The sequence below is a fragment of the Lepisma saccharinum genome, chromosome 12 (genome assembly GCF_977018435.1).
Source record: "Lepisma saccharinum chromosome 12, izLepSacc3.1, whole genome shotgun sequence".
Classification (NCBI taxonomy): domain Eukaryota; kingdom Metazoa; phylum Arthropoda; class Insecta; order Zygentoma; family Lepismatidae; genus Lepisma; species Lepisma saccharinum.
This window is the reverse complement of record NC_139240.1, coordinates 45945251-45968853: the sequence shown is the minus strand read 5'-3', so window position 1 is coordinate 45968853 and position 23603 is coordinate 45945251. Positions and strand designations below refer to the sequence as shown.

At 42.0% G+C, this 23603-nt stretch overlaps 2 protein-coding genes across 9 annotated transcripts in view; both read right to left on the bottom strand.

Annotated features, from left to right (window-relative positions):
• Window positions 1-23603, bottom strand: part of LOC145996040 (uncharacterized) — a 577368-nt gene that overhangs the window by 279317 nt on the left and 274448 nt on the right. The gene's annotated exons all lie outside the window — the stretch shown is intronic.
• LOC145996550 (uncharacterized) lies at window positions 6321-23544 on the bottom strand. Its single transcript, XM_083133051.1, has 2 exons — window positions 23469-23544; window positions 6321-7437 (listed from the first exon to the last, which is right to left on the bottom strand). Exon 2 carries the CDS (start codon window positions 7383-7385, stop codon window positions 6321-6323), a length of 1065 nt encoding a protein of 354 aa, XP_082989177.1. The 5' UTR covers window positions 7386-7437; window positions 23469-23544.

Genomic DNA, 23603 nt, shown 5'->3' with positions numbered 1-23603 from the left:
GCCTCGCTAGTCTGCAACATTGCAGTTATCGGGGTATACTACGTGGAAGTGAGATTGACATTTCGATGTCTTCTCATATGGTCACACCTTACACCCAGTTTAAACTGTACGTTCAGTCCCGATTAGCCTTTTTGGGGCCTCTTTGATAGCGTGGTGGTAATGTCATAATGTTGATGATGAAAGAGCAATTTGATCGAGTACCAGTCCAGCCATGAATGTTTCATGTTTTTTTCTCCTCGTCGCGATTAACTTCGAGGCGTAGAAACGAATACTTCGATTATGTTGTACATGTCATGTTGAACCTACCTTCTTGGCAGAGAGGTTAGCACAATGCGCTGTGAATCCAGAGGCCCGAGGTCCATGCTCATCGTCACGAACAACGAAAACAAAAGTCACGTAAGGTGGCTGAACTAGTGATACAATTGTATTGAGACCATGATGTAACTTAATATGACGAGCCGTGAAAGGAAAGATGTTGTCAGCGTGGCAAGGCGTTGTCATTATCATGCTTAGGATCCAGGTTAGATTCTTAGGCGTATTTTGCGAACAGTTCAGGCTTCTCTTTGTAATCAAGAGGTCCCGGGTTCGATTCCAGATGGAGGCGCATAGTGGTTCGGATTCCACTTTGCACTGTAGGTCCAGTCCCGATTGGCCTTTCTGTGCATAAAGTGGTTGGCGAGTGTCTCTTTATGTACCAGAACCTGACCGATGTCGTCGCCTTGTAATCAAAGGGTTGTAGATTCCATACTCGGAAGGAGGCACATAGGTTACCACATGAAACTGTAGCTCCAGTTACGATTAACCTATCTGTGCATGAAAGTGTACTTAAAACAGATTTTAACATTATGTCTTTAGGTACCATGCAGTTTAATCTTCAAACACTACAAACTAGTTCCAGTCCAATACAACAAGTGTGGACAACTTTAATTTCATTGATTGGGTACTGTCGTATTGGAAAATGTTGGCAGAAAATATTTGTACACTGGAAAAATTGGCTGAAGATATGACTGTCCGTGATCATGACCGTTTTGAAAGTATTGCAGGTTTCTACATAAAATGTAACAATTTGCAGATGACATGGCCATGAAGGCACCCTGCCAACTAGACCACCGCGTAAAAGATCTGTACGGTAAAGAGAGCCGACCAAATACTTTATGCATAGAAAAAGAAGAGGAGGTATCTGAGGACGAAGAAGGGCTACCCATCATGATGGAAGAATTTGAACGGCCACTCAAAGAAATGAAGAACTGAAAAGCAACAGGAAGTGACCAAATTCCTGTAGAACTCATAAAAAATCTGGGCGAAGGAGAGAAAAATTATACATTTAAGCAATGAAATATATGTTAAGGTGTGTGGCCAGAAGATTTCGTGGAAATTATCTTAGTACAGTAGAGTCTCGCTTATCCGACATAAGCGGGCCGGGGGCCGGCAGAACGTCGGATAAGCGAAAATGTTGGATAATCGGGAGGTGTTTAAGCCTATTAAACGTCAAACTAATGTTATAATTTTACACATCACGAACCTAATACAGTAATCATGTTTTACTACACACGAGTCATAGTGTAGGTGGGCTTGCCACGCGGTAGAGTCGGGAGAAACTAAAAATAAACTACTCTCACAACTTGGGGTTCTTGTTGCCGATTCATGATTTTTTTCCCCGGTGGTATGTCGGATAAGCGAAGGTCGGATAAACAAGCCTCTACTGTACCTCTAAAGAAGAGACGTAACACCAAGAAATGTTCGGAATATAGGACAAGCAGTTTGATACCACAATCAGCAGAAGTTATTTTGAGAATTTTAAATTGACGCCTATGCTCTGAAATAAGCAGAGATATACAAAATGAACAGTTTGGTTTTAGAAAGGGACGAGGTGCTAAAGACGCCGCAGGACTGCTGAGAACAATTGTAAAGGTACCTCGAAAAAGGTAAAGAAATGTTTGTAGCCATTGTCGACTTGGAGAAGCCTATGATATAGTGAATTGTACCAAGCTCTCAGGGATCCTGAAGGATATTGGTGTAGATTGGAAGGAAAGGATGCTTATGTACAACCTATATATGAAACAACATGTAAAGGTGAGAGTAGAAGAAACGAGCCAAGGAAGCGAATTTGGAAGAGGGTTACGACAAGGTTGCTACCTTTGCCCTACATTATTCAACATCTTTTTAGAAGAAATAGTTAAAAACTGTTTCCATAGCAAGGAAGGGGTAACAGTAGGAGGAAGGAAAATATCTTGCATACAATTTGCAGATGACATGACCTTGTTGGCAGAAAATGAAAAAAACATAAATGCCATGCTAGCAGAAATGAATACTCGCTGTGAACAGTTCGGGATTGGAATAAATGTGAAGAAGACGAAAGCAGTGGTGATCGGAAGCAAACCGAGAAAGGCAGAAGTGAGTATGAGACGTAAGAGAATCGAACAAGTAAACAGCTTTAAATATCTTGGATGCATCATAAGCAGTGATATGAAATGCAGTCAAGAAATAAAAGTGAGAGTAGCAATGGAGAAGGAAGCCTTCAATAGAAAGAAAAATATTTTCTGTGGATCTATGGACAAAGAATTGAGGAAAAGACTAATGAAATGCTTTGTGTGGAGTGTAGCTCTATATTGCGCGGATACATGGGCACTGAGAACAAGTGAGAAAAAGCGATTGGAAGCTCTAGAAATGTGGTTATGGAGACGAATGGAACGGGTGAAATGGACAGGAAAGGTGAGAAGTGAAACAGTGCTAGAAAGAGTTGTGGAAAAGAGATCAATGCTGGAGATAATCATGAGGAGAAAAGGAAAATTGGTTTGGTCACTGGATGAGAAGAGACTGCATCCTAAGAGATGCTATTGAAGGGATGGTCGGTCATTGGAAAGAAAATCCGGAGAAGAAGAAGATACCAAATGATTGTCGACGTCAAAATAAATAGGTCCTACGATGCTGCAAAGCCAAAGACTCAAGATCGAACAGCATGGAGGTTGCAAGAGGTAATACCTGCCCCTGAGCAGAAAACAATGAATGAATATATATATTTTTGTTGCACGAAACTGTAATTTATAATCATTATCTATCTTCATGAATGAAAAAATGATAACCAAAAGCTCAATATTCTGACCAAGGCAGAAATAAATTTTATTTTAAAACATAAAATAAACTTTACGTTTGAACCTTCTAGCAACGTTACCTGCCCCCGTGGTGGAGTGGTTAGCGCATCGCGCTGCGACGCCAGGGGTCCCGGGTTCGAGTTCTGGCCTGGGCATGGATGTTGTGAGTGTCCATTCATTAATTCCATCATATCATCACTCATCCCTATCTTCGCAAATTAGCCAAAAGTGGCACAGAAGGCGAAGTAAAATAAAGCAAATCAAATTCTAGCAAGGTGATCTTCATACTCTGTACCAAATACAAAATTCATTCATTGAAACAAATCAAGCTTCCTTTTAACTTTCAAACTCCTCCAATATAATATTACTCGATATTTGTACTGTTCAGAAATAATTGCAACATAAACCCTTTAACAACAGGCAACAGGCAAAACAATAAATTTAATATCAAGAGGTTAAAACGAATATTTAATGGCACAACAATTCTTTTTACAATCTAGACAATAATGGAAGATCTAGATAATTATTTTCTTAAAATTAGAAACTTGTACATTCATATCAAATTAGCTTTCACACTCCTTTTTCTTGTTAGTACTCATATGTAACAATGTATAAAGAAATCACAAGTTTGATGACAATATTTTTTCAGTACAACTTATAATATCATATTGTTCTTCCGATAAGTAGGAATTGGATACAATGAAATCTTTCTTGGAAAAATAGAATAATTTCACATAGGATTTATTTGTGTTTGCAATTGTGACGTCAGACATAATAATATTACCAGTTCAACTTTAAGTTTACTCATATTGCTGACACCATTTTTCCAACTTTCCTCAGAACATTTTTTTTAAAGTTGTGTTACTTTCCCCCCCCCCTTCTTACAAGTCACACTCAGCGTAATCTCTTTTTTGTGCGGTAAGTAAATTTCGCGTTTGTATTGCTATACAGTTATCTTACTCCAATAGAGAAATGAGATACAACATGAAATACGCTTTTTCACTTTTAGTAGCCATTGAAGCGACCTTACGTACAGTCTCGAAATGTTCGACAACACTTGTTGATTTATAATGTATGTACAAGCTAACATATCGGTCTGCACTTATCAACAGTAAAAGATAAACAATCGTACCCGAGATTGTAGATATGTTTGAAGAAATTTCACCCAACCGTTCCACAATAGCACCTTTTTTGCCTAAACTTGCCAAGCATTGGAACAGGTCATAGTTAACTCTAGGACTCTCAGAATGGTAGAACTCGGAGGGACTGACTAGCAGATGTCTGTCATCCATCGGCAATATAGTACCTTTTTTTAGTACTTGTGAACCTTAACAAAGTATTAGGCGTAGAAATTAATTCTCTGCCAGGAAATTCACCTACTTTACTATTGCGATTGTTCAAATTGGAACTTTTCCCCTCCCTGTTTGGACACTTCAGTCCTACCTAGGAAACTGAAATATTCGAATGGCAGATGACGTAACATAAAGAACCAGTAGTGAGCACGATATCGTTCGAGAAGCAGAACGTCAGGTACTGTATGCTTGTTGCATATTAACTGAAGAAAAGTACTGTAAAGGGGAAGGAAATCAATTTGTTCTGCCTTTGGCGAGAGTGCCTTATCATACAGCACCTGCAGGAATTGGTTTAAGCGATTCCGGGAGGGAAACTTCAACCTGGAAGATGAACAGCATCCTGAACAGTCAAAGAAAGTGGAGGATGACGAATTGGAGCTACTGTTTGTTAAGAGTATAAAGATGGTTAAATGGTCTAGCCCGATTTGACCTAACAGTTTATATTCTGTGGCTTTGTTGTCATGATGTACATGTTGTACAGTTCAGAGAAATTACTATTTTTATAAATTAAGTGTTTATTCATGCATGAAGTGTAGCTTTAACACTGTTTAACGAAAATCCAAAACTCAACGTCAGCTGATTCGTGTGAGTAACGAAATTAAGAGGAAAATACAGTTTACCGACAGTGGGACTGGGCAGGTGATACTGCTGCATGATAACGCCAAGCCGCACAAGGCAAAACGAACTAAGGAGATACTCTCTTCATTTGCTAGGGAAATTCTGCCTCATGCATCTTATTCCCCTGACCTGGCCCCTTCAAACTACCATGTGTTCAGGTCCCTGCAGCACCACCTAGTGGATTCCCACATCAGGAACCTTCTCAAGAGGTTGAAAATAGCATTCTTGAGTTTATAGACTGATTCACCAGGCTGGCAAAAGTGTATAAATTCCAATGGAGATTACTTCACCGTTTAAAATGTAAGACTATTTTTCATGAGCAAGATTTCATTTCTTTAAAAATGCCGAGAATTAATTTGCACACCTAATATGTAACGTTTTGAGTGTGCTAGGGTTATCAGCTATGACGACTATGTGATTACCTAAAGGTATCAGGTGTAAACATTGAAATCTGGAAGCGTAAATTAAGATCTCTTATTGGATTTCCCTTCCACACAGTTTTTCAATAGTCCGCGAGCTACAGTTGCTTGCGCTTCCGTCGTGGTGATATGCACATGACTCAACGAACCAATCAGTTCCTTTGCAGAGGCGTTACCCGATTGGCACATCACCAGTGGATTGAAGCAGGGAGATGAGTCAGAAGCAGTGTTGCCACGATTTCCCCTTTACAAGGAGCAAAATTCCCTCTTTTCGTCCAATTTTTATCTTCTAAAGAAATCACATCATAATAATAATAATAATAAGGATAAGTAGGAGTAGTGGTAGTATTTTCGTTGGCCCATCTTAAACAAATTAATCACACGTATGGTTACAGCTAGCCTCCTCGCTAGGTGGCGAGGTTCGAACCCTGGTCCGGCATGAATGTACATTGTGTAGTGTAGACGTAGAAAAGCAACATATAATAACAAAATTTAAATAGGCATATAAGTTTATGTCTTCATTGGTATTTTCATCAAATATAATTTTCCCCTTGTTTCCCTGCAAAAGGGAATTTTCCCTTTATGTGGCAACACTGATTAGAAGTTGAGCAGTTTGTGACACGGACCAATGGCCGTAGTGTGTTCGTTCATCTCTAGTGGAATGTAGTGATTGTTGGATTGTGTACACTTAAAAAAAAATCACTTGGCACACTAATGTTGTGGCGCTGCTGCACCACTTAAACGTAACGCCTCCGTGTGGGTTGTTGCTGGGTGTGGTGGAACCCCCATTCCGTGACAAGTTCGTACTGCCCTCGACGGAACCCTCTGCGCATGTCGAGTCATTCGTTCTCCACGGTCGTCGGGGAGACGACGTTGCTCCTCCTGGCCCACTGGCAGCAGCACAGCGTCTTCAGGAACACTATGGTGGCGTTCGAGAGGTCATCATCCGTGAAGATGTAGATGAGAGGGGATAAGACGCCGCACACGACCACCAGCAACGAAGCCCATGGCAGGATGAAGTCCTTCTCCGCCCAGCTGGTGAGTTCCGGCGTGGTGAAGGAAGGACCTGATCTTGCCAGGAGGTGCATTGTGATGGGCAGGTAGCAGACGAGGAGGATGAGGAAGTTGCCGAACCTTGCCTTCGCCTCGCTGGTGTCTACCCTGTATGTAGGTTCATAGGATGTTCCCGCAAGAGGCGCCGAGCCTGGAGTCTCGCATATAGGTAACTCCTCCGTCTCGGTCAACGGTTCCACTCCGGCTCGACTCCTGATGAAGATCCCTACGAACATGTAGATGAACGCGATGATATGGAGGAAGAAAACGAACGCCATGATCCCCGTGAACGCAACTGTCCATATGTTCGGCATGTAGCAGAACTCCTGCCAATTGTTCCAGCCTATCCACGGCACCAGCGCGACCGCCAGACCTTCCACCCAGACCCCTCCGACGAGAAGCGTCCAGAGGCACGTGTTGCCTTGCATCGCGGCGAACTTCGCAGGCTGCACGATGAGCAGGTGCTGCTCGAAGGTGAGCAGGACGTTGTTGGCGAGAGTCGAGAACACGCACAGCAGCAGCAGTCCCGAGCTGAGGAGGTAGCAGGAGGAGTAGTTGGCGAAGAACTCTAGATCCGTCGGCGGCAGCAGCGTGTCCGTAGGGCTGTCGTCGCTGAGGACCCTGATGGAGATGAGCTTGATCGGGTAGATGACTGTGAACGTCGTGAAGAGTCCAGAAACGGACTGGCTGAGGAAGAGGACGTTCTTCACGTTGCACAGGTGGTGGTGGCAGATGAAGATGAGTCCCAGGATGGCGTTGGTGAGGAAGCAGATGGTTGCCGTCGCCACCGCGAGGACAACGAAGAGTTTCTGGTCGTCCGTTGGACCGAATTCTAGGTCTTCGTCCTTCATTGTCGTTGCAGATGTGTCGGTGGGAGATTTAACGTTCTTCTACAGGCGGTTCCTGAAACAAAAGAAAACCAGTGGTTACTTGGTTTGAAACATTTTGTAAATGTTAAGGATAAATATAACGGTTTCGCATGATACTTGTGTTCTCCAAGGCCTCCCCGATGGCGCAGTGGTAGTGTCTTCCCCTTGTAATCAAGAGGTTCCGGGTTCGATACCCGGTGGAGACACATAGTGGTTCGGATTCCACTTTAAACTGTGGGGTCAGTCCCGATTAGCTTTGCTGTGCATAAAGTGGACTTAAAACGTCATCCAACGAACTTGTAAGCTCCAAGTCTAACCCGTATCAATGTTATTTATCCTAAACCCGTATCAATGTTTTTTATCAAATGCTTTGTGAACATGTATTGCATGGGACCACTTTCGCTCGCTCGCACTCGTGGAGCGTTTACATGGAATTTCATATTAATGGGACAATAATCATAGGCACATAGTATATGTAATATCCGCTTTGGTAGTTTTCATCTCACAATCATTTAGTTCATATTCACATATCACTGTATTGGCAAGATAGACTAAACTACATTTCAACATGGACATAATAGCTCCGTTCGGCGGGTCAGACAACTTCAAGTCGGCTTGAAGATCTTGCACGTTAGCGTTCGGCGGACGGAAGTTGACGTCACGTCGTACAGAGTGAAAGCGTCCGTCTATTCAGACGACTTACAGTCATCTTGCAAGATGGCGGCGTCCGTGGAGAAATACATGCGATTTGGGATAATGTTATTGCGGAGATGGCTATAGTTATACTTGGCGATGTCTGACAACATTCTTTGCACTCAAGATAAATAAATGATACTTTGAAAATGTTGAAATATTGGTTTGAAGTGAGAGAAGTTCATTGTTTTATATGAAGACCACGTTCACTGAATATCTCGTCTGCTTCAAAGAACGAAGAGCGTTACTTCGATACAAGATTTGAACAATACAATCTACTTTAATGAATTCTAAGTATATATCCATAATGAGACCTAACGTGGTAACATTTTTTTCTATTCAGAACAAATATTTTGATTCAACTCGGAATATTATGAAGCTGAATATGAAAATCAACTCTAAATTGATTTTAATTACTTACATACAATTAATCATATGACCAAAGATGATATACCATATTTACGCCCTTTCCGAGAATAGTAGTCTGTGGTAGCTACTTTGTTCATTCTTTCCTTAATATATTTATTCTCGGTAATTTTCCCCTTTGCAGATTGTATGCTAGTTGTTGCATTGACTAGTTTCATCCACAGACCGCGTGTGACTTTTTTTGTCGTCCGGCGATTGAGATAAGATGATCTTAAGCCGGAAGTTGGTAGTCACGTGTTTCCTCTCAGATGCATCTTGCAGTGGAGTCCAATAGTGTGACGTCACAGCAGACGACGCGCTGGGACTGAGTCTTCACAACGAGAGAACGTGTGAAGAATAAATGGAGTAGGAAATCGAGTAAAACGAATGCTCCAAAAGAAATCTCAGCCAATGGGCGTCGTCGGTTCAATCGCCTGAGGCTGCTGGTTTCCACGGTTTCCCATCATCCATAGCGGCAGCGTGGCCGACTTCAGATCAGGTGAGCTTCGGGTCGGCTTCGGGTGTGCTCGGAAGTGGAATGTTTTGAAAATGCATGATTTTCTTACTCCATTTATTCTTTACCTTATCCTCTGTAAGGTATGTGTGATATATAGTCGTATTCTCCGAAATCTCATCTTTTCATTGATGTAGAATACGCACCATAATTTTGTTTCATAACTGCTGTCACAATAATTAAAGCTACCCCTTCCGAAGGAAAATAGCATTGAATCGGATAGGAACACGTTTTCTCGTTGTGAAGACTCAGTTCCAGCTCGTCGTCTGCATGTGACGTCACCACTAATGGACTCCGTTGCCTGTTTCACTGCGTCTTTTAGTTCACGATCTATACTTGAGGGCCCACTACACAGACTAATTACGGTTATACGTGAACTACTGGGCTCCGAGTGAACACAGCTCGTTTTTCCTGTTCGGGCGTTATTCTCTCAAGCGGAGAGGCTCTCAATTCCGTGCGCTATCTAGCGTCGAACTACGTATTTGGCGCTCGAGAGAAATGCTCTCCCTGCATCACTCTAGTCCTGTGTTTTGTCCTTATACACAGGTGCTGAGTGCCCCTTTACAGCCTCAGCTTTTAACATGGATAAGGAGATTGTAGTCCTCAGAGACAAGGGGTTTTAATGAAATATGCATTGACCACACTCCTAATTTAATATCCTTATTCCTAATGCAGATCTTATCCTTAATCCAGGGAACTCCCAAAGTAGTCCCCGCCCGGAGATTCGAATGGGGGACGATTTTATCTCCAGAATATTTTACCTTGGGAACATCCATAGCCTCATATTGCTGTTTCTTGACATGTCTTTTTACAATGCAGAGTTGTCAGCTCTATGCCTAACCCCCAATATGAATGGAGGACCGCACCTGTCGTTGGTCAGCGGATCCCTCGGATCTAGCTGGGAGGATCACATTGTAGTCCACCAACCATACCCCACTTCTGCCGATTGTGGAACGCTCATAGAGCCATGACAGGACAGCTCTGTAAATCCCAACAGAGCAGAATGTTGACCATTTCACTCTGTTGGTTGACTAACTGCAGTGAACAAGTCACTGGGCGATGAGGTCGTCACATCCCTACGCCATGGAAATCGGTAGGGATGGAAAAGAGTATATAGATCTTGCTCAAGATAGGGACAGATGGAAGGCCTGTGTTGCTGCAGCCATGAACCTTCGGGTTTAGGAAGGCTGGAGAGTTAGTTAGACCACACTCCTCATCGAGATTGTGAGGAAGATAAGGTAAGTTACTTTGTTTGTCTCGAGCTATAAATTTGCCATGCGTATCGAGCAATTTTATTTGAGAAAGTAAATGAGCAATCCTTGGTTCGCCGAGCGGCACGCCCCTGCAAGCGGTGGGAGGAACTAAAAATAAGTGCGTGTCGAGCGAAATAATAGCGTTGCATGATCTCCGTGACGCGACACGCATGATATACATTGCGCATGCACATGGTCATATCTTTGCATCCAAGAACAGCCTCACACACTGTGATACGAGGTAAAGCATGAGGCTGATTGTCCCGCAACCAGAATAAACACCCTCGGATCCATTGTCCGTCGTCTGCTCAACCTGCCCTACGATAAGGGAATAATTTGATTTCAAGAATGATTGTCACGGTGCGTTCTCTAAATTATAGCTTTTTCGTGCGAGGTCAAATTCGTTAAGCCGACTTCGGTGGCGGATAGTTTAGCACAGCGCGCTACGACGCCAAGGGTCCGGGTTCGAATTCCGGCCTGGTCGTGAGTGACCTTTCATCATTTTTGCCATTAGCCAAAAGTGGCAGAAATGCGAAGTAAAATATACCAACTCAATTCGTTAAGTGTAAAGTTCTTCCGACTTTCACCTTTGTTGTTTATGTGAAATAGTGTCGGCGAACGTAGCCCCGTTACAGTTTGTATCCAAAAACTTTCGGTGGTTGGATAGGTGTGAAACTGGAGAAACACCCACCTTATGAAGAATACACGTTTAATAACACAAACGTATACCTGGATAGATGACAAGGGATAAATATGGACGAACACAACGACGTCATGCGGCCATGATGCTGCTTCCTCGAAGACAAGTGTTGCCAAAACCTATTTGGCAATTAACGTTCACAAAAATGTCTTGGCCGCCATATTGGGTCCAAGGACATGGTGGGGGCCAACAACTAGTGCTGTCAGCGAGATGAGGCGAGACTATGGTTTGCGTTTATCCGGTCACACAAATGTGAAACCAGTGTGTAACCAATTCCGGTCCAGCTCGTTGAATGCAGGGGTGTAAGGGATAGCTCTTTCCCAAGACACCCAAATGTAAATCTCCCTTCCACGCGGTACGCCTTAGACTTAATTCCTTTAGTCCCTACTGGAGCATAGGGCATCCACGAAGCCTCTCCACCTCTCTCTGTTGCATGCGATCTTCTTCATTTCTCTCCAACTTTCCCCTGTTGTCTTTCTTCTTCTTCAATAGTACGTCTTCATATGCTTTTGGGCCTTCCCCTTTTTCTAGCACCTTGAAGGTTCCAATCAAGTGCTTGTTTGTGGATTGCATTGTCTGCTTTCCTTAGTGTGTGTCCCATCCAGTTCCATTTTCGTCTTGTTATTTGGTTTTTAATCTGCTCTTGTCGTGTCCAAAGTTCTTGATTTGTGATTACTTCTGGCCAATGTACATTTAATATTCTCCTGAGACATCTGTTAATGATTGTAATCTGCTTGTGATTTGGTTTGTGACTTTCAAGGATTCTGCTCCATATATCAACACTGATTTGACGTTGCTTCTAAGAATCTTTAACTTTGTTTCTGTAGTTATAATCCTACTCTTCCATATTGGATAAAGTTGCACAAAGGCCCGTTAGCTTTTACACCATCATCTGCCCCTCCGTCATAATCCTCTGTGGAGCTCTTATTGTGTCGTTCCTATCTCATCATTAGTCATCCTCATCGTTGCGATTAGCCTAAGGTAGCAGAAAAGCGAAGTAAAATAAAATAAATAATTCCATGTTAAAAGTCGTCGGTAAATAAAGTTGTCCATCTTGCGATAATGGCGTCCGAAACCCCATGGTCTGAAAATTGTGGTAAAACTTCATAAATCAATCAGTCGGGATGACTCACTATTCTCTCTTAATCTCTTCTATGTAATCACCGTCGCGATTAGCTTGAAGAGGCAGAAAAACGACCCCAAGCTAGGAGTTATAAAAGTATTCACGACGAATTCTCAAACTGCTTTCTACCCGCGCGCTTAAACTTTATTTATTTACACAAGATATTATACGGTGCTGGTCTTGTATTTCGGCGTTCGTAAATGTTTTAACACTTCCGTGAATTTTGTACGTCTTTTGGAGCCAAACTTTATCTAGGCAGTAAAAGACCATACTTGCTGGCGTTCTCCTTGCCTAGCTTGCCGCACTACAGTTTTCGCCCCAAGAGAAAACCATCCAACTCGGAATTTCCCTGGATGCCTGGAAGCTTTTCCAGAATCACAGGAACTCTCCCTGGAGAGGTATTCTGTTTCCCGAACATCCGACTCAGTCTAGTCCCCCCCCCCCCCCCCCGCTGTGTTTTGCAAGTGTAATGAGGGAAGGGCCTTACGGCGGAATAGGCCTAGTCATGTTTCTTTGGATTCGTCCAGCCGCCCACTTATCGTTGTTAATTTGTGTTTGTTTTGTGGCCGTGCTTGAGAATGGAGAGGTTCTCTCTTATAGCCTACGGTTCTAATTTGCAACTAACTTCGAATCTCGAGATTGCGAAGGACGGTTTGTAATTTAGCGTTGTCTCTGCTATGCTTTGAAGCCGACCTTCGTGGCAGAGTGGTTAGCACCGAGCGCTACGACGGCCGGATTCGTATCCCGGTCTGGGCGTTCTTCATGAGTGTGTCCCTTCGTCAGTTTCTTATCACCATTCATCCTTGTCGCCGCGATTAGCCAAAAGTGGCAGAAAAGCGAAGTAATATAAATCAAATCAATCAATGAAAGCTATACTTTGGAAGAATGCGTGCGTTATGGCTGGAAAAGTATTATTTCCGACATGTCAGTATAGTGGTGACACATTTCATTGTGCGCCTCGCCGATTGTGTGTGGTAACGTCGTCACCAGGAGGAGGCACATATAGTGATTCGGATCACATAAACTTTAGGCCAGTCCTAACTAGTCTAGATGTGACGTTAAACAACATTTCGTTGTGGGGAAATGGGCTTATTCCTATATTATCTGATGGATGCAAATAACAAGGGAGCTAACACTCTCATACTTTACAACATCAATCAATTATGAAAAAAATGCGCAAGAAACCATAACAACTTTCATGAGATTGACTATCGTCCTCGCCACGAAAGTCCTCGGGTTCGAGTTCCCCTCGGGTCGTTATTTGTAAAGGTTTCTTCATGAATTCCATCTAATCATTACTCATCCTCATCGTGGCGGTTAGCCAAGAAAAGCGACTCTAAATTACATAAATATTCACCTAGGTGTACGTTCCAACTTTTTGATTCTTCCTTTAAACGTAATTCCATTACAAGTAATAAATTAATAAAGATGTTTTCTCTCATTGAGTTTCCGCTTTCGTTGTTCATCCTCTTTCGTTGTTCAAGTGTCTTTCTAAGTGTTATTTTCCCAGTTTCAGTGCCTTCGTAAGTGTTGGTATAACCCCTTAAGTGGTTTTCCACTTTAGGCGGCTTAAATGGGCGTACTTGCAATGGATTTATTTCTTAAGTATGATGCTATGCTTGGTTTACCCTCTTCTATTTAGATACTGCATGTTGAAGTCCCCATTCTGCATTCTCGTTCGTTCCTTGCGTCTTGTATCTACAGCAAATAAAACTGCAATTTTTTTTTGCAAGCTGCGAATAAACTTACAATATATAACAGTCTTTTCCATATGCAAGCCCATATACACAGACAATGCACGAAATTTATCGTCGCATTTTTTTCCAAACGAACGAGACATCATTGTTCTCTTAAAATGTCGCCAGGAAGCGATTTTTCTCTTACTTCGCCGTAAAATAGGAGAGAGAACAAAAATTATGTTCAGAGATGTCGTAGCGAAAGTTCTCTCGTTCCTCGGACGATTTATGCAATCTATTTTTTTCGTCGTAGAATAATACACGACATCCGTTTACGAGTGTTCGTATCGTCGGTTGGGTCTGTTGGTGGGATGTTACACTGCTCTCCCTTTGAGTTCGAGGAAAGCACGCCCCTCCCCCCCCCGCAGATGCTGTGACAGATGGCATATTTTCCGTGAAGGCTCTCAAAGCAACGGGATGCTACCCTGTCCGACGATATTGTATTTCAGAGAATCTTGCGTCCCTTGTTGGTCTGAAATTTCAGCGGACATCCTTCAGAGACTGGAAGTTTTAAGAGCCTTGTCTTGGAAGAGAACTTGCTGTTATGAGTTCCCTCTGGGGCGTGCCCACATATTCCATAAGAGAGGTTATGGCTTCTTCTCTTGTTTCATTGGTCCTAGATTTATAAGTCTTTTTATGTGCCCCCATACGTTTTTGTAAAGGAAATTTGACCAGAGGGGCCGCGAACGCCCATTAACTCCAGCCTCTGTGAACATTACTCAGGCTGCTTTGCCGTGTCATCGTTTCAACATGCTTTGAAGGTGATCTGATCAGCATCACGCTCCGGTTACCTTTACCGCGGTAGGTACCGGGTTTGGGATGACGTCAGTGGCTCTCTTGTTGATTCTTCAGGAGATGTGACTCGGCCCAAAGCATCAATTGCGTAACAGCGGGAGATATGAGGAAAATAACCTTACGCTACCGCTGCCGCCTTGTAATCAAGGGGTCCCGGGTTCGATTCACGGTGAAGGCACATTGTATACTGTTTCAGATCACACCTTTAATCTGTACATCCAGTTGCAGCTACCTATTTGAGCGTGAGGTGCACTTAAATGTTGGCAAACTTACTGAACACGATGTACAGCCACGAACACTTCTGGGTTGTAATGATCCCATTGTAAGTCAATGAGATTGTTACAACCCAGAAGTGTCCGTGACTGTACAATATGTATAATGTACCGGCAATAGAAACGGGACAATTAGATCCTGAAATACTCGATTCCCTGCAAGGCGTTATGTGTGTTGCCTAAGTCTACGGCGACAATGATAGTTTATTAAAAAAAAATGGCAATTTCTACCACCGCCGTAGAGTTAGGCAACACACGTAACACCTTGCAGAGAAGCGAGCAAGATGTCCCATTTTTATTGCCGGGGACTGTACACAGAAAAAAACTTGTTTGTTTGAATTTACACGTTTGGTTAAGTCTTTTGGTAGCCATAAGCACTTTTGCTTCTCAACATCCGGAACGCATCTTCAGTACATGTCTTTACGACAAAAGGAAACATTTTTTACTGGGCACCAGTAGCGTATGCTGGGTTCAAAACTTGGGCTATCTCATCATAGTATAGTATTCGAATGGACAATTATTTGCGGAGGCAGGCCTTTTTCGATCATCATTGGAAAGTGATGATCGAAACGGGAATTTCTCTGTCATAAAAGCAACACTTTTTCCCTTTCCTCTAATAGTTTCGCTCAAAATCCCCCATTGCTGGGAAGATGCCACGCTGGTAACAATGAGTTCGCAACACTAACGGCATCATAGAAGGAACTCAATTTACACAGTTCCCTGCACGTTTCAAAGAAAGCCGACAGTATTGCCAACTCGTAAGAAATTAGTGTAACAGCTTGTAAGAAATAAGTGTGCCACCTACCGAAATGCCAACATCATCTTATTGAAATGAACAATTTTATGCACATTTTTCGACCGATTTTTTCTTCTCGTCTGAGTCTGGGCTTTGCAGGTAGCCGAGATAGCCTGGAATATACGCCTCTGCTGGGCACAAATAGTTAGCACATTAATACGAGCTGACGCTAATGACAAATTGAGTGCATTTTACTGTAGAAATGCACTGAAACACCTTAATCAACATAATGTTTCAGCTTCCAAATTATTGTCAGGAATATATGTGTGTGTGTGTGTTTTTTAATGCTCGTGCGTATAGGTTAAACTTTTTATTTTTGTATGTAAATTTTTCTTTATTTGTTTTCAATATTTTCCTTTTAGGCAATGGCTTAAATGTTTGTAAGTTCCGATGTAAACATGGTTATCACCATGATAAACAAGACGCGATAAATAAATAAATAAATAAATAAAATTGGACCAAATTGTTTGAAAACTCCAAATGTGCACGATTTCTACCGTGCCGCCTATGGAAACAAATATTTTGTTTAGCTGAATCTTATACGGGGTTATAAACAATTTTTTTTATTAGAAACAAACCTTTTTCTCTTTGTTGAAATCGGGTATTTGGTCAACTTACACGTGCCCCCCCTTTTTATGTTACTTTGAAGAAGAGAAAGAAAGCAATCTCTTAAATGCACAGCACAGCGACCTCAATAAATTTTCCACTTGCGGGCGAGCGGATAAAGTTCTTGTGTTTTGAGTTATTATACTTAATCACGGTTACGTTTCGTTCTAGGCAGGGCCACACTCTCGGATCATGATCTCTGGTGACGTATAAATGAAGCAGTGCCACGGGGGAGGGTGAAGGGGGAGGGACCTTGCCCAAGGCGCTAAATGGAGCCAGGTCACGAACGGGAAAGTGCTTCGGGAACTCGATGAGTGACCTGACACGTCACGTTGGATTACTCGTCTGCGGATACCATTACCTGTGGAGAGGGTAACGCGAATTAGCAACTGCTTCGTAGTATATAAAAGCTTAATTTCTGTTTTAATCTGTGTGTTGTCCAAGCTCTGAAGATAAATAGTGTCTTACGGAGCTTGCAGACCGAAGCGACAACCTACCCGTGTTTCTTGGATTTTTTTTGCTTAAATTGTTGGGATGTAAGGAGAGTGACCTTTCTACAAAACAACCAAATGTCAACCTCACTTCCACGTAGTACACCCTGCACTGCATTGAGCAAACTAACGAGGCTCTGGCGTCTGGACTCAGAGCAAGTTTAATTCTCTATGAGGACATTCATCCTTATCTTTGCAATTAGCCAAAAGTTGCAGAAACGCTAAATAAAATAAACCAAATTATTAGTTCATTAAATTGTTGTTTTAAGTCCGCTTTATGCCCAGAAAGGCTTATTTGACTCGGCCTACCGTTTAAAGCAGGATCCGAACCACGGGTATCGAACCTGAGACCCCTTGATTACAATGCCACGACATTATAACTTCGCAATCGGGCCGTGTTGGCAACTTTAGACATGAATATAACTTTTCAACCGAAGTGATGCGACAATCTGCATGTGTAGCTTGTCGCTTGCGATTCTCTCGGACTGTGCATCATGTCGCCTCGGTATGTTGTTCACGCATGCGCTGTGAATGCTTCCACGTAGACTGGAGGAGGCAGTGTCGCTTCGGTCTGAAAGCCCCCTTAAGAATAGTGTTGATGGAGATCGAAGGACCAGTTTCGTTGGAAACAAGTGTTTTGAAATTAAATTTGCAATGATTGATTTAATTTAATTTACGTCGCTTTTCTGCCACTTTTGGCTAATCGCGAAGATGATGATGAATTGGGATAAAACTCCGCGAAAGTGTCAGGCTGACCCCTTGAAGGATCAAAGCGTCGGACAACGGGGTTAGGTGGGAGAACAGCCACTGGCTGAACCTCGCCCTTAAATAAACGGAATTTGAATTTGAAAATATCGGCCAGTATCGGTAAATAAAATCCAATCGATATTTTCCGATACCGATTTCTACCTGTCGAGGCTAATCGTGACAGGTCGAATTAATCGAATAAAGAGATATAACGCTTTATAATGCTTTACCCAGGATACGAAACCAAGACCTCCTGGCTAAGAATGCTTGAGGTCATCAACAGGTTCGAAGTGAATGAAACCTTCCAGTGAATGTAGGTATTAAAACAGAATAACCAGGGAAACCGAATCAATCTTTTCATATGTTTGTTATTCTCTTGTGTGGGTAGTTATATTCTCATAGCGACCGCCCCCCTCACCCCCACCCTGTAATGAGTTTAGAAAAGTAATTGCTCTTGATAACGATCATCCTTCGTGTAAAGGCCATTTATGCATTCTCTCTGCACGCTACAGGTTTACTGCCAGGTAAAATAATGTTTGGGAAGTGGAAAATAATGTGTAAAGCGACTTGGAACTTATCTTGCCTTGTAACAATGTAAGCAGTCATAATGTCATAACCTCATTAGTAATTTGGGTCCCCGGTTATCACTATAGGTTAATTGCGGCGTCGAGGTTGAATTAAGAACTGATTCGAATCCAGGATATCTGTGGCTGAGTGGTTAACACAGCGCGCAACGACGCCAGGGTTCCCTGGTTCGAATCTAGACCTAGTGTCAATTCATCAGTTTCGTCATGACCATCGTCGCGACTTCCCAGAAGTCGCAGAAATGCGAAGTAAAATTAACTAAATCAGTGAAATCCAGGGTACCCAGCATTGTAGCACCTTATTTATAGGTTCGAATTTTATTCATATACACCTCGTATGGATGTAAAGTAGTAATGGAGCCATTTCAAGGGTGTTTTTTTTTTTTTGCAGTATTTCCGTAAACTTGCGCTTCTCATATTTTTTGTGTGTGTTTTTCCGTGCAATTAACGGGGTGATATTACTTAACGCTTGGGAGAATTATGTGGTGACGTTTTTCATTATCAACAGCAAGTAACGATAGTTGCCCGAGAAATTCAATACGCCTGCCCACACACGCAGTATATTGCAAATAATAATAACATTGATTTAAATATTTACGCAAGTGTTCGTGGTTAACGGTGTAGGTAGTGTCATGAAAATTGTAATTCTCATGAATTTATCGTTTGGAATGTTACTATGTATTTATGTAGTATGTTTTTCGGCATTTAATTATAATCAATAACATTGACATGTGAACCCGCTTTTCCCCCAAAGTATTTGCGCCATTATTAGCCTTGCATTTCATACTTTGCTATTTCTGGTTTCCTCACGAACTTAGATGCCTACTAATGTCTAATGTTTGTTTATACTGTATATATGTGTTGTGTTTACATGACACTTGATTTCTAAAATAATGACACTTAGTTTCCAAAAGTTGTCACGGTTTTCTCCTTTGCCCCATTATTTCGAACTACAGTTTATAATTTCAATTTCCCACGTGAGCTAGTAAAATATAGTCTTAAGAAATAGCAATATTTAAGAGAATATTATTTACTGTCTTTGTATTGACGTATGTAAGTGGTTGCACAATACGATTTCTTGCAATGAAGAGAAGTTTCGATCTAATTTTCCGTAAAACCTACATTTCATGAAGGGTAAAAAAAAGTAAAGTGCTCCTCTGTGCATAGCACCATGCCATGAAGGCGTATAGGGGTTGTGGGGGTAACGCCCCATACTTTTGATTCGGTCGTGATCAGCCCCTGACCGCCTTTACCCCCCAGGGTTTCCCCCAGGTACACATGTCATTCGACGCTGGGTGGTCGCCGGGGCCACTTCCAACGTTAGAAAAATTCCCGGATTTGAACCGGCCGGGGATCGAACCCGGGACATTTAGCATGGTAGTCAGACGCGTTACCGACTGAGCCACCGCGGCCAATTTTCATGAAGGGATTTTAACTTTTTATTGGTAGCCTTATAAATGCCTACATCTTCTGGAAAGGTATTGACAGATGAGAAGTGAGAAACATGCCATTTGTTATAGTGGGTAGTGTGGAGAATTGGTAATGCCTAAAATTTTGGGTTTGTTTTGAAGTCCATTTTATACACAGAAGGGTTTATTAGGACTGGACCTACAGTTCAAAGTGGAATCCAAACTACTATGTGCCTCCACCAAGTATCGAACTCTGGACCACCTTGATTACATGACGTTGACGGTACCAGTACACCGTTTGGGAGGTTCGCGTAAACATAAGTTTCACGAATGTTTAGTTACTGCTAGAATTTCTACTAATATCACCAATATTATTTATCGCACGTGATATCAGAGTACTATTCTCACGTTCAACGTTACCCAAATATTGTATTAGCCGTCACTTGCATGAAGTTTGTATTGACCAATTGTGATAATTTCACAGACAATGTTGATGTAACCATAAGCTATAGTGCATAAGTCGATGGACCTTGCACGCACACATGCACTAATCAATTACACACTGCACTGTAATTGACATTCGTGACTATCGCACGCCTTTTGGATTAATTTCTGATTGCTGATAAGATCGAGCTTCAAGAACAGTATCAGTGCACAAGGCTCATACCAGTCAAGAAGTTAGGGTCTACTGCAGACGTATAACGCACGCGATATTCGTTCACAGCAAGTTTCACGTTAGGCAATAACTATTTCCGTTATTTTATAAGGGTCTTATATTCGAGAAAAATCAGATATTTTTGTTTTTTAGTCTGAAGTACAGGCGTTCTATGTCCTCCTCCGTAGTCGAGCGGGTTAAGGCGTTCACTCGTCTTGAGATCGTTCGCTGCGGGACGGCGTAGGTTCGAATCCGGCTCTGGTCGGAATTTATTCGGCCTACGTATAGGGCCGGTGGCAACCCACCATCGTGAGGAAATTGGGAAGCTCCGAGTGAGTGAGCGTAACCCGATTGAGAAGACCTGCAACGGCTGGGGGCTCGTCGGGCTGATCCTCCGACACTCCAATACTGGTCTAAGATCTCCACGCTACAACAGGTGACGGAGGAACAGTGTGGGAGGGAGACCAGCAGTCGGTAGGTAAGCCAAGGCCCTCACGGGCTGTAGAGCTATGGGTTATTATTATATTACAGGCGTTCTATATAAATAACGTTTACATATTTTTACAATTAACATGTAATGTTTCGTATTATTACCTAAAATCAATTAGCAGAACATGTTGAAGGTTAAATCCAAGATTTATGGCAAGCTAATAAAGTTCATAAATTAATGTTACTTTCATTTCCGATGCTCCACTGGTGCGATGTTCTAACTGGTGTGTTCAATGTTAAACTAATATTTTGCCTATCAGTGTGGCATTCTCTTTCTTATCATAATTCTCTTAGTTCGCTTTATGAAGAATTTTGACTCTGGTGTTCCATATAATGTTTTCGCTTCATGATTTACTTCTATGATTAAACGAAAATAGTATCCAAAACAAAGTTCATATATATTTATGTCCGAAAATCCTTAGTTTCTCAGTTATTATTGAAAGTTTACGTTCAACGCAGGCCGACCTGGTCGAAATGACGAGCGGTAACCTGAAGAATTTACATAAAGTCAACAAGGGTAACAAGTACTTCCTCACCGTTATCGACACCTTTTCAAAATTCGCATTGGGTATATTAACTATTTTTGATAGAAATATTTGAACACTATTTTTATGTAGTAATTTTTAAGGATATGATTCATTAATTTTGGATATTTAAATTAGTGTCTAAACAATCCATGAAGCCAGGACAAATCAGATTGCTTAATTGGTAGCACCATCATCCTTTAAACTCGTAGTATATCGTACACACAAACCTTTATTTTTATGTGGTGTGGGGCCTCGAACGAGCGGCTGAGTTGCCCCACCCTAGGATTGGCTCCATCAATAACGGATATTATTATTGTTATTGGATTTCGCCAATGGCGCGGGATTTAGCGTTAACACCTTGTAATCGGCAGTCACCCGTACAAATCCCGTTGAATGCTCTTCAGCGGTTTTAGTTGAAGTATCAACCCCGATTAGCATGTCTGTTTATATACTAGAATACTCTTTTGACAAATTTTGGTTAGTGTTTTTGATATGCTGATTGTCAAATAATAATTAAAACAATCGGCTCTGTGTCATAGCTAGAAGAGAAATCTTTTCAGAGGTATAGATTAAATGTCGTATTATCGCACGGTGTTAATAATGTGGCGGAATGATTATCCAGCGCGCTACAATGCCAGAGGTTCCAGGTTCGAATGTCGGCCTGAGTGTGAGTGTTCTTTGTGAGTGTCCCTTCAACAATTTCATCATATCATCACTCATCCTCATCTTTGCGATTAGCCAAAAGTGGCAGAAAAGCAAAGTAAAATAAATCAATCATTAAATAATGATTGAACATCTTACAAACATTTGTCATTTTCGGCATATTTTCCTGTGCGAGTTTATGGAAATAACAACGGTTTTGGAGACAGTTCATAATGCAGTATATTCATGCATAATATGTAAGAATTTCACTGTTTCGTCACCGTAAGTTTTTACTTTCAGTAAACAACCCTGAGTACCCAATCATCAATTCCGTCATTCGTTCTCATCGTCGCGATTAGCCAAGATAGATAGAGAAGCTACATAGAAATATAATTTACTAATTCCGATTTTAGTAATTTTGATACCCTTCTGTTATCCTAAGGAGTTCTTTAGTAAATAAATATTGAAACTGCTATTTACACCGAGAATTAAATTTTGAATTATTGTACTTATCTGCATATATTTAGTAGTATGTATTGTTTTATGTGCGTGCTCTTTCGTGGCTCAACCTTTTTGTGAATGTTCTTATCTAAATATCTGGAATAGTCATAATTTTATCTATTAACAAAGAGCACTACACAAGATACAGGCAGTGGTTCCTGAGATTTAAGTTCATATCAGAGGGTTTTCGTTGGATGACGCTGGGTCAGAGCAGCGAGCTCCATCGTATCTTTTTTTTAGATCATACAACGTGTCGACTTAATCTCGGCACAGGAATTCCCAGGTTCGAATCCCGGCCTGGGTATTATTTGTGGTTGTTCCTTCATCAGTGTCATCACTTATCCTCACTTAACTAGGTATCCACGATGACGTAATTGTAACGTCGTCGCCTTGTAATCAAGGGGTCCCGGATTGAATACCCGGTGGAGACACATTGCAGAGTGCTTCGGATACCACCTTAAAATTGTAGGTCCAGTCCCGATTAGCCATTCTGTACATAAAAGTGGACTTAAAATAAACTCAACCAACTAACTAATATTTGTGTTAACTTATCCTCACCTTCGCGATTAGCTAGAAGTGGCGGAAAGCGAAGTAAAATTAAACGAAACCAAATCAATCACTTATTCTCATCGCCGCGATTAGCCAGAAGTTGCAGAGAAAAGACATTAAATTTAAGAAAACAACAGACACAAACAATATTAGTTTGTATCTAACTCTGTCAATGACAGTTAAGGGATAGTCTCAGGTTCAAATCTTGCAGTTTGACTGTGATGTCCCCAGCGCGCGAATGCTTGGATGGTAACTTAAACGGAGAACACTGCCTTGTTCCCTCATCTTCATGTCAACTAACGGGATGAATAATGATAACTTATCTTTCCGAAACGTACGGAGCTGGTACCGTTTGATGGTCAACGGAAGATCGAAACCGCAGGACCAATTGAGGAGGTCTCAACGCCCGAAACTAGGTTTTTGTCGGTTCTGTATAAACAGTGCACGAGAATCTCGCTCTCTCCGAACAACAACAACACACTTACTCGACACCCACAAAGCACAAGTCACCGCAGTAAAGGCATGGTAAGGAAGGGGGGCGTACAACAAGTGGAAACAAGCAAGCACACACACTTTACCTCTGTAGAGTCCTCGGATGCTGAACAATCTGGCATGGCGATGCTGAATGCGCTACTCCTCTCCCCACGCGGAACGGCACTCGTCTGAACCCTCGTTTCAGCGAGGCATAGTCGACCCGACCCGCGTCCACCGGG

Coding starts and splice junctions, on each gene's coding strand:
- LOC145996550 (XM_083133051.1), bottom strand. CDS start 7,385: ATGAAGGACGAAGACCTAGAATTCGGTCCAACGGACGACCAGAAACTC.